This window comes from Chelonia mydas, chromosome 5, assembly GCF_015237465.2.
Source record: "Chelonia mydas isolate rCheMyd1 chromosome 5, rCheMyd1.pri.v2, whole genome shotgun sequence".
Lineage (NCBI taxonomy): Eukaryota > Metazoa > Chordata > Testudines > Cheloniidae > Chelonia > Chelonia mydas.
The window spans coordinates 51,195,770-51,206,738 of record NC_051245.2 but is presented as its reverse complement, the minus strand read 5'-3'; the positions used below and the strand labels follow the sequence as shown (position 1 = coordinate 51,206,738).

Below are 10,969 nucleotides of genomic sequence, written 5' to 3'. Positions count from 1 at the left end.
CGGTCTAGATAATACTTAGTCCTGCCATGAGTGCAGGGGACTGGACTAGAAGACCTCTTGAGGTCCCTTCCAGTCCTGGTTCTGTGAAACCCTGCACACATGCCGCCTCCCGCTGATGCCAATGGGATCAGAACGGAGCCCGGGGTAGGCACCAGAATTTGGGAGGGAGGGTGCAAGGACACACATTCGCCCGCAGAAATGGAGCAGGCCCCTTGCCTGTATCACACCTGCCCAGCAGCACCAAGTAGGGTTGCCAGACCTCCAGCATTGGCCTGGAGTCTCCAGGAATTAAAGCTTCATCATTAATTAAAGATGATGTCATGTGACGAAACCTCCAGGAATAGGTCCAAACAAAACTGGCAACTCCAGCACCAGGGCGGGGGGCTCAGCTGCGGGCAGCCACCTCGGTGGGGGGAGACTGCGGCTCCGCCAAGAGGAAGGGAAGAGAGGCCGGGGCAGCCGTAGCACGGGGAGCAGGACACACAGCCAAGGGGATGCCACAGGGGAAGGCCGAAAACAGCACGTGGCGGCTGCGCGATGCATTCTGGGAGTTGCAGTTTCCGTGACAACGGCTCCCACTTCTGGGTGTGCCCCTTCTCGCTGCCGGCGGCGCCGTCATTGATTTTGCGACTGTCTCCGCGCCGGAGCGGCGTTTCCCATCAGGCGCGGCCAGGCCGCCTCGCGCGGGGTCCTCGCAGCGGCGTGTAGGAGCCGCGGTGCATGCCGGGTCTCTCTCTCTTCGGCTTGGGCCAGCGGCAGCGCAATGGGTGAGCGCCCGGGGCCGGGAGTGAGGTCGGGCCTCCGAGAACGGAGCCGCCGCCGCCGCGCTCAGTGGGTGGCTCGGTTTTCCGAACTGCTAAAGGAAACGAATCCCCCTTAACGCGCGGCGGTCCGACCCCGGCGGTCCCCTCTCCCCGTCCCCCCCACCCCGGGATCGCAGCGCTGCGGGGGGGGGGCGGGCATCGGGGGCGCTCAGGGGCGTTAGGCGGGTAGCAGCTCCGGGCGTTCCTGAGACTTGAGCAATCTGCCTCCGGGTCCCAGGTTGACCCGGTCGTTTAGATTCTGCATCAGGTTTAGCTGGGCGCTGTTGCCTCGTGTTTGTAGCGTGCGACATTGATGGATTGTTTTTCTGTATCCCGCAAAATTTTGTTGCTTAGGTAAGTGCCGTGGGCTTCGCACCGCTAGAAAGCTGCGCAGCCACCGACGGGATCAGAAATGGCACGACAAGCAATACAAGAAGGCCCACTTGGGTACTGCCCTGAAAGCCAACCCCTTTGGAGGAGCTTCCCACGCGAAGGGAATTGTTCTGGAAAAAGTGTACGTGAAATCCAAGTGTATACTGATGAGACAAGCTGCGAACTTGTACTGTTTATTGTGCATAGCGTCTGGTAGGGTTGTTTTGCTCCACCTAGTAACATATGATCATAATATATTTGCAGACTTTGTTAATTTTAGCTGCATCTCTACTGATTGCAAAAAAGTAATCCTAATTTCTTCACTATCGCTTGCCCTGAATGATTTTTAAAAAAGCAGTTTCAGGCTTTCTCTTCATTTTTATAGTTGAACTTAACAGTTAGGTCTGGGTCACCAAATGTCTGTCTACTTTACACACCGTACCATCGCAACATTATTGTACATAACACCTGAAAGACCAGTGGTTCTTAGATAGCCATATTTGGGATTTAGGGGATTGTTTGTGAATCCTGTGTTTTAACATAGTTCTCCCTTGTGCTTAACAAATATGAACTATGCCTGCAGTTGTTGCTACCTTTTTTTCCTAACTTCCTTCTCCCCAAGAATATGAATCAATATATCTGCTTGGTCTGTGGAGTAACTATGCTTTGTATCTGACCCTTCAAAAAGGGGGTGTCATTTCTCCAACATGAGCAGCTGCTCTCCAGAAAGAAAATATGAACTTCTTAGGCTAGTAGGAGAAAAAAATGCTATTAAAGAAAATCTTTAGTGATGAGTGAATTTCAAAGGAGCTGTTAGTAACATCAGTTTAAGTCCATTCAAAAGTTGTATATTTTGGTTGTGACTGCCATTTTAATAGGAACATAGACATATAAGGCGGGGAAGGGACCTGGAGAGATCATCTAGTCCAGTCCCCTGTGCTGAGGCAAGACCAAGTATACCAACACCATCCCTGACTGGTGTTTGTCTAATCCGTTCTTAACAATTCCAGTGATGCAGATGCTACAACCCGTCTTAGAATTCTATTCCTGTGCTTAATTATCCTTATGGTTAGTTTTTTCCTAATTGCTAACCTAAATCTCTCTTGTTGTAGATTAAGCCCACTATTTCTAGTCTCACTTTCAGTGGACATGGAGAGCAATTGAGCACTCTTCAGATATAAAGATTGGTACCAGGCTCCTCCTGCATCTCTTTTCTCAATACTAAAGATTCCCAGTTTTTTCACTTTTCCTCATAGGTGAAGTTTTCTAAATCTTTTATCATTTTTGTTGCTCTCCTCTGGCTTGTCCAAGAATTGGGAGGCTTAATGCAGCTTCTTAGACTCTTCGGCCATGCTGTCAGTTAATGGTGCAGTGGTTTTTTTTTGTTTTTTTATTTTGACGAGGGACGTTTGATTTCATGAGATGTATTAAAACAGAAATTAACAATTTTGGTTAAAAAAATGTTAAATTATTTTACTAAACAAAACCCTTTAAAAATTATAAGTGGCAGTTTCCTTTATGATTATTCCTGAATGTGGAAACTGAATTAGAGTTGGGTGTATAGTATGGACATAGAGGGAAAGAGGTGGAAGGATTCTGAAGCTGATCCTGAGGAGAAGAGCTGATACACTCTAAAGAGCTGCGGGTATTAATTTGAAGAGCCGATTCTTTATTACAGCTCTGTTGCATTTATTAAAGAAACTGCTTCTTTTGTACCATTCTGCTCCAATTTCAAATGCTGCAAGGACGTTGAGAGAGTTATTTTTTAGTTTAGTGATTACTATGTACATTATACAATTGATGCCAGCAGATGGCTACTTTCAGTTACAGCAATTACTTTTTTTCATTTCAGTGGTGTAGAGGCTAAGCAGCCCAATTCAGCCATCAGGAAATGTGTCCGAGTCCAGCTGATCAAGAACGGCAAGAAAATAACAGCCTTTGTTCCTAATGACGGTTGCTTGAACTTCATTGAGGTGAACAATGAATCCCTAAAACTATTTGTTGTGAATTGGCTCCGTGTAATACAGCTCAAAGTTACATTATTGGCCCTATCTGTCCAGTGGCACTTGGTCCTCTGAAGGAAATTATTACTGTCTGCTTAGTAATATTATTTTTAAATTTCAAGTATCTTAATCAAAACATGAGCAGTTACAGTATATTTACATGTAAAGGGTTTGTTCAACCAGTGCAGTTTGCTTTTCTGAATATTCTTAAACTTTATATTTGGGTTCTCGTTTGTACTTAGTAACAAACAATTTTCAGTCAATTAATCTTCCTTTCTTTCACTGTAGGAAAATGATGAAGTTCTGGTTGCTGGCTTTGGTCGGAAGGGTCATGCTGTTGGTGACATTCCTGGTGTCCGCTTCAAGGTTGTCAAAGTAGCCAATGTTTCTCTCTTAGCCTTGTACAAAGGCAAGAAAGAGAGACCACGATCATAAATTCCTGTCGAGCCATCTAGGCTACTAATAAACTTCAGTTTGATAAATGGTGTGGTTTTTCAAGTCCTCCATGCAATGAAATATTGGGGCACATGTTCTGATGAACATTTTTTGAGTGTACTGTTGCTTTTTGAAACACTTAAAATATTGTGCTAGTACCTGAAAACATGAAACTATTTTTTAAATGAAATTGGTTTTATTTACTCTAAACTAAATTAAAAATTCCCCTGAATAACTGCAGAAAAGTGGATGTTCCTAATTTAACGTGCAGTTAGATCTAGTATCTTTTCTAAAGCCATGTCTACACTACAAAATTATGTTGACCTAACTTACGTCTGTATACAGCCACCACAGTTATAAAATTGCTAGTGTGTGCACAGGTGGTGCACTTGCATCAATTGTATTATCAGTATGGGGCATTGTGGGAAAGCTCTTGAAAGCCAGTAACAGTCAACATAAGCAGTATAGTATTTCCACTGACACTGTGTCGATCGAATTACATCTACCGTGACTACTCCACTTGCTGTTCCTAAATCAGAGGAGAGAGGCACTTACAGTGGCAGGAGCCAGATTTAAGTTGAGACACTTCCACAAATTTTGTTAAATTAATACATTCACCTGCTTTCCCTCCCCATGAACTTTACACTCACAAAAAAGAAGCCGAAGAATCTAGAGATGGCAAACGAATAACAGATCAGGATATCTTTATAGGGTTGCTAGCTTCTTTAAGATGATATGATTTAATTATTTCTGCTTGAACTTCCTTGGCGGTATCTGGGGTGTAACAGCTGCACCAGCGTCCTTCCTCCATCCACCTAGTCTAACAGCATGGATGTTTGTAGCATTGTGATCACTGTACGCGCAGGGTGAGGATGCCCATTGTCCTCTAAGGTAAAGCTACAGGATTAAAGTGGGGTCCTGAGGCAGGATGCAGAGGGTTTGTAGTTGCTGCAACCCTGAATGCCTCAGTCTCCAACTGTAACAGCCCGTTGAGGGCATCTGCAGCTTTGTTGTCTGCTATGAGCATGGGGCTCGTGGGGGCCTTTCACCCGCATTCCAGCAACAGGAAGGTGCTGGCCGCAGGCAACAAGGGCCAGGCTCGCTGCAACTCACCTTGATCTGAACACGGCCTAGAATGTATATAGTTGCCGAACAAATATGAACTCGACCAATTTAAAGAAGCAAAGAGAGGAGAAGCTGAATGAATAAAATATGCAGGGCAAAATTAATTCCCTCAGCTATAACAGACGGAGATGGCTTAGGGGGGGTTTTCTTTAACCGTCCTTCATGGGCTCAGTATCGTAACTTTCGTGATGTTATCGTAAGTGTCATAATGGTGTTTTTCTGGTATACTCAGCTCCTGAACTCAGGAGAATCTCAGGGTTGGCAATGCTGCAATGTGAGACCAAACCCTGCACACTGATGCCAACGGGTGCAGAACTGTGCCCGGGGCAGGCACCAGGCCCTGGGAGGGAGGCTCCGAGGACACACATTTGCCTGCAGAAATGGAGCAGGTCCCTTGCCCATATCGTGCCTGCCCAGCAGCGCCGGGGTGCCCAGCCCAGATGGGGGCAGCCGCCCAGGGGGTGGTGAGGCTGGGGCAGGCAGGGCACGCAGCCAAGGGCCACCGCATGTCCCAGGGAGGGGAAGAGCGGGACAGGCTTGACGCCTGGAAGCGTGATGCATTCTGGGAATTGTAGTTTTCTTTACAACTGCTACCATTTCCGGGTGTGTCGCTTACTTTTCCTCTCTGTTTCCGATCAGGCAGAGCCACGCCACCTCGCGCGGGGTCCTCGCAGCGGCGTGTAGGAGCCGCGGTGCATGTCGGGTCTCTTTCTTTGCGGCTTGGGCCAGCAGCAGCGTGATGGGTGAGCGCCCGGGGCCGGGAGTGAGGTCGGGCCTCCGAGAACGGAGCCGCCGCCGCCGCGCTCAGTGGGTGGCTCGGTTTTCCGAACTGCTAAAGGAAACGAATCCCCCTTAACGCGCGGCGGTCCGAGCCCGGCGATCCCCTCTCCCCCCCCGCCCCCCGGGATCGCAGCGCTGCGGGGGGCGGGCATCGGGGGTGCTCAGGGGCGTTAGGCGGGTAGCAGCTCCGGGCGTTCCTGAGACTTGAGCAATCTGCCTCCGGGTCCCAGGTTGACCCGGTCGTTTAGATTCTGCATCAGGTTTAGCTGGGCGCTGTTGCCTCGTGTTTGTAGCGTGCGGCATTGATGGATTGTTTTTCTGTCTCCCGCAAAATTTTGTTGCTTAGGTAAGTGCCGTGGGCTTCGCACCGCTAGAAAGCTGCGCAGCCACCGACGGGATCAGAAATGGCACGACAAGCAGTACAAGAAGGCCCACTTGGGTACTGCCCTGAAAGCCAACCCCTTTGGAGGAGCTTCCCATGCGAAGGGAATTGTCCTGGAAAAAGTGTAAGTACAACTGAACTGCTTGTGGAGGTTAGCTGGAGAAATACACTCCAGGTACTGTGAGTAGTTTGCGGCAACTCCACTGAGTGCTAAAGTAAATGCTGTTTAACTTCATTGTAACTGTGCCCAGCTCTATGAGTCGTTTATCACACGTTATATGTGGTTAACAGGCATTGTTTCTGCATCAGCACTTGAATCTGGAGGGCTATATTGCTTTCTGCAGTATGTACGATTGTTACATACATTTTTAGTTAGTTAGGTTCTGTTGGTGTTCAGAGGTTTTTGTGCTTGATTTGTGCAACATACTGTTAACCTTATTAAATGACTTTCAAAATAAAACTATTTATCTTCAGAGTGGAAGCCTTCTTAAATTTGAAGGTTAAAGAGATGTACTGCTGAAAAAGGGAGTGGGCGTGGCTTTCAGAAGTGCTGAGTCCTCTCAGATCCTATTGAAAACTGTTGGAGCTATAGAAATTCTGAATTTTTGAAAATCAGGTCCAGTGGAAAAATTCACTATGTGATGTTTGTACTAATTTAGTGCTGGGCATTTTCTGAATAAAGCCCATCAATCTACAGATTTACATGGTGTTTTTTGGACAAATGGCTATTATGCATTAAATTGACAGCACTGGAGCTATTTCTTGTTTGTTATCAGGACTGAAAGATGTTTGCCACCATGCCATTTGATGTCTACAATTCTGGTTTAAATTTAAATGCTTACCATATTTTATTCAGCCACTAATATCTGGACTTGATTTTTTGTTTCAATCTGTATTTGTCTGCAGTTACCACCCGCCTCTAAAGTCCCCTTCTCTCTTCCCAAATAAAAATCAGAACATAAAGACCTTATGCCTGGGTTCCTGTCAGCATTTTTAAGCATCTTATTTAGGAGGCTAGACTACCCTAGTGGCTGCTCAAGCCTTCAGGGTGCCATTGTACTGTTTCTAATTTGCAGTTTCATTAAGTTAGCATTTGTCCCCATGGAACTTTTCCCTCTCCACCCCCAACCCCAAAGTATTGGCTCAAATATTTAGGAAGCGAAGGGACCATTTGGGGTATTATTCTTTCTTGTACCAAGGTACTAGACAAGCTGTGTTTCAGTAATTGTCCATTAAATGTTGGGTTTTATAGTACTTCATGAAAAACAGATACTATTTACATTCTCCATAGAATGGAGTGTACAAAGTGATCCAGCATGTTTAATGTAGCAGTTCTTGATGTTCTAATAGATGTGCTAAAATAGTCAAGCAGAATGTCAGTGATGCTTTTTCATGTATTTCCATTTCAGTGGTGTAGAGGCTAAACAGCCCAATTCAGCCATCAGGAAATGTGTCCGAGTCCAGCTGATCAAGAATGGCAAGAAAATAACAGCCTTTGTTCCTAATGATGGTTGCTTGAATTTCATTGAGGTGAATAATTTATCAGAAAATGAACTACAGAAAACTAGTTGTATGTTAAAAGCAAAAACTTCTCCCAAGTGTATTTGGCTGAACTGGGGGATGGCACAAGCAGGGGCCATGCATGCTGCACTTAGACAAGATGATGGGCAGAAGACAGACATTAGAAGTGCTCTTTCACCTTCCATCTGCCACATCATGCCTCAGCTGTGCTGTTACAAGGCAAAGGAGTGTCCTAGTTAATATTTGTTCCTACCAAAACGTTGAAGGGACTAAAGTTCCAAGTCTTTTTATATCTGACCACAACACTTCTTTTTGTTTTGGCTGGCCTTTCTTGGGAGGGGTTGTGATATGCTTAAAGCTCTTGGGTCAAATTTGGGATGCTCTGATTTCTCAGAGTAGCCAAAAGATACATTGTGTTTCAGACACGTGCATGCTGATGTTGATTGCTGTGCAACTGCAGTGTTTCCTGTTCTAATTCTAGGAAAACGATGAAGTTCTGGTTGCTGGCTTTGGTCGGAAAGGTCATGCTGTTGGTGATATTCCTGGAGTTCGCTTCAAGGTTGTCAAAGTAGCCAATGTTTCCCTCTTAGCCTTGTACAAAGGCAAGAAGGAGAGACCAAGATCATAAACTTTTGTTACTCTGTTAAGGATGTCAATAAAAATTTTCATCTAATGAAACCTCTTGTATCTTTTAAATTTTTTTTATGAGAATAGTGTTGATTTTCTAAATGAATTGTTTGTAAATAACATGTGTGTAACTGTGTTCCAACATCTGTAGTGCCTTGTTTGCCACTACTTTTTCTTGTAATAAGAAATGCCTTACAAGTCATCAGGATAAAGGTGTTCAAGTTTCTTAATTCCATCAGTACTTCTGTGCACTACTGTAGCATTTGTTATATCTGTTTTACTTAGCTGGAGGCCTACAAGATATTTGTAAAGATACTCTAAAACCAGATTTTTAGCATACAAATAGTATTGGATCTCTTTGAGTTTAAATTAAAAGTGGAGCTGGTTGGAAAACTAGCTCTTTTTTCTTGTGGAAAATTTCAAGGTTTTGGCAAAACTAAATCCAGACTTTTTCAATTCTAAAATGATGCCTCATGGAGTCTATAGTATGGGTGCTTCGTGTTCCCATTCCCTGGTTGGATTATTTCTCCCATGATGCATCACAGTTTTCCCCTTTGATGTGGGGAGGAGGTGCATTGTGAAGTCCAATGGGGAGCCTGTCCCATAGAACAGGAAACAAGAGGCACTATAGCAGTACTTCAGAAGCAATGTTTTTGCTTTCCTTGGAAAATTAGCCCAAAAACTCTCAATTCCCAAGAAATGTTTGTCAGGGAAGAACAAAACATCCATTAAACAGTTCTGATAAATATTCAACCAGACCCAGTTAAAGTGCAGCTAAGAATAGTTTATTGAAATGTAAGATTTCCTTCTAACTAGTAAATCAGCTGAGTAAGTGCTTGCTGAGGTAAACTTGGGAGTGCTTGGCAGAACTGCCCCTGACAACCAAATACACGATGTCTAAGTATGCAAAAACTGAGGCCCATAACTTGGAGATTTTAAGGCCAGAGGGACCATTAGATCATCTAGTTTTCTACATATCAGACAGGCCATCAAATTTCACTGAATTGCTCGTATATTGAGCCCAATACTCTGACTAAAGCATATCTTTCAAAAAGGCATCCAGTGTTTGAAAATACCAAAGGAAGGGGAGTCTACCACATCCCTTTGTAGTTTGTTTCAGTGGTTTATCACCATCACTTTTTAAAAAAAAAATTGTGCCTTATTTCTGATTTAAAATCTCTCTAGCTTTATGCTTCTTTTTTATACCCTTTTTGCTAGGTTGAAGAACTCTTTAATACCTCATATTTTTTTCTTCTTTTACACCATAATCAAGTCATCTATCTTTCTGATAAGTGAACAGGTTGAACTCTTTAAGTCTCTCACTGTGTTATGTATTTTCTTCAGCCCTTGAATCACTTGTGGCATTCTTTCTGCACCATCTCCAGTTTTTCAGTATTTTTAAAATATGGACACCAGAACTAGACATTCTAGTATTTGTCTCAGTTGTGTATACGTAGGTAAAATCACCACTCTACTCCTGTTGAACGGATCTCATTAGTCCTTTTTGCCACAGTATCATTGCCAACTACTTTCTGAGATCTATCAGCCAGTTCTTAACCCATATAATGTGTTTTATTTAACTGTATAATTTTTTTAATCAAAATGTCTTGTGGTACTAAGTCAAATACCTTACAAAAGTTACATGCCATTATCTTTATCAATCAAATAAAAAAATGAAATCACATATGCTTGACAAATTGTGGAAGGCTTTAATTTCCCAGATATAGATTGGAGGACAAATGCTACCTGATAAAGGTAGGGCCCAGATTTTCCTGGATGTGATTGCTACTTACCAATGCTAAATCTAAAATGGCATCACCTCTTGTTGGTTCAGAGGCTATTTGGTGAAAAAAATAGAGTAATTGGTTGTAGAGGATAAGGGTTATGATCACAAGTTAATTCAGTTTAAACTAAATGAAAGAATAAATAAAAATAGGTCTGTAACTAGGGACCTTGATTTTGAAAGGCAAACAAATAAAAAGGGAGTCAGGAAAGTGGACTGGACTGAAGAACTCAAGGCACTGAATGTGGAGGAGGCTTGGAATTAGTTTAATCAGCTTTAACTTCAAGTAGCTGGAGCCTGGATCCTAAGCAAGGAGAAAAATCATAAGGAAAGGTTGCAGGTGAAACTGGATGAACAAGCATCTCAAGCAGGTGATTAAAAGAAAGCAGAAAGTCTGCAAGGGATGGATCAGCAAGGAAATCTACCTCTCGGAGGTCAGAAAGTATAGGGAAGAAGAACTGCCACAATCCAACCAGAGTTGGACCTTGCAAAGGAAATTAAAACCAATATTAAAATGTTATTTAGCCATATAAATAAAGAAAACAAGGAAAGAAGTGGGACTGCTAAGCACTGAGGATGGGGTGGAGATTAAAGATAATCTAGGCTTGGCCCCACGCCTAAAGGAATACTTTGCCTCAGTTTTTAATAAAGATAATGAGCTTTAGGGCAGTAGCAGGGTGGCTAACAAGGATATGGAAGTAAAATTACAATGTGAAGTGGAAGTCAAACACCTTAATGGGACCAAAACAGGGGGAGGAGAAGGAGGGAGGGGAGATATTCTTGGATGGAGAGTATTAAAGGAACAGGCACATGACATTGCAATCCATTAGCAAGGATTTTTAATGAATCCATAAACTCAAGGGGCATACCATATGACTGGAGAATTACAAATATAGTACTTATATTTAAAATGGGGAGGGGAGAAGTGATCTGGAAAACTACAGACCCCTTAGCTTGACCTCAATTGTATGCAAGGCCCTAGAACAAATTTTGAGGAAGAATAACTAAAAACACAGAGGTAAACAGTAACTGGGATAAAATACAACATGCTTTTACTAAAGGTAGATCATGCCAGACCAACCTGATCTCTTTTCTTTGAGAAGATAACTTGATTTTTTTTAGACAAAGGAAATGCAGT

General features: G+C 43.5%; 2 protein-coding genes across 2 annotated transcripts; both read left to right on the top strand.

Moving 5' to 3' along the window:
- Positions 1-539: 539 nt before the first annotated feature.
- Positions 540-3,660, top strand: LOC102944634 (40S ribosomal protein S23). Its single transcript, XM_037903185.2, has 4 exons — positions 540-767; positions 1,158-1,317; positions 3,028-3,148; positions 3,467-3,660. The coding sequence occupies exons 1-4, from the start codon at positions 764-766 to the stop codon at positions 3,611-3,613; spliced, it is 432 nt and encodes a 143-aa protein (XP_037759113.1). The 5' UTR covers positions 540-763; the 3' UTR covers positions 3,614-3,660.
- Positions 3,661-5,396: 1,736 nt separating this feature from the next.
- On the top strand, positions 5,397-8,094 carry LOC102942255 (40S ribosomal protein S23). Its single transcript, XM_007066433.4, has 4 exons — positions 5,397-5,481; positions 5,865-6,024; positions 7,310-7,430; positions 7,903-8,094. Exons 1-4 carry the CDS (start codon positions 5,478-5,480, stop codon positions 8,047-8,049), a joined length of 432 nt encoding a protein of 143 aa, XP_007066495.1. The 5' UTR covers positions 5,397-5,477; the 3' UTR covers positions 8,050-8,094.
- The last annotated feature ends 2,875 nt before the right edge of the window (positions 8,095-10,969 follow it).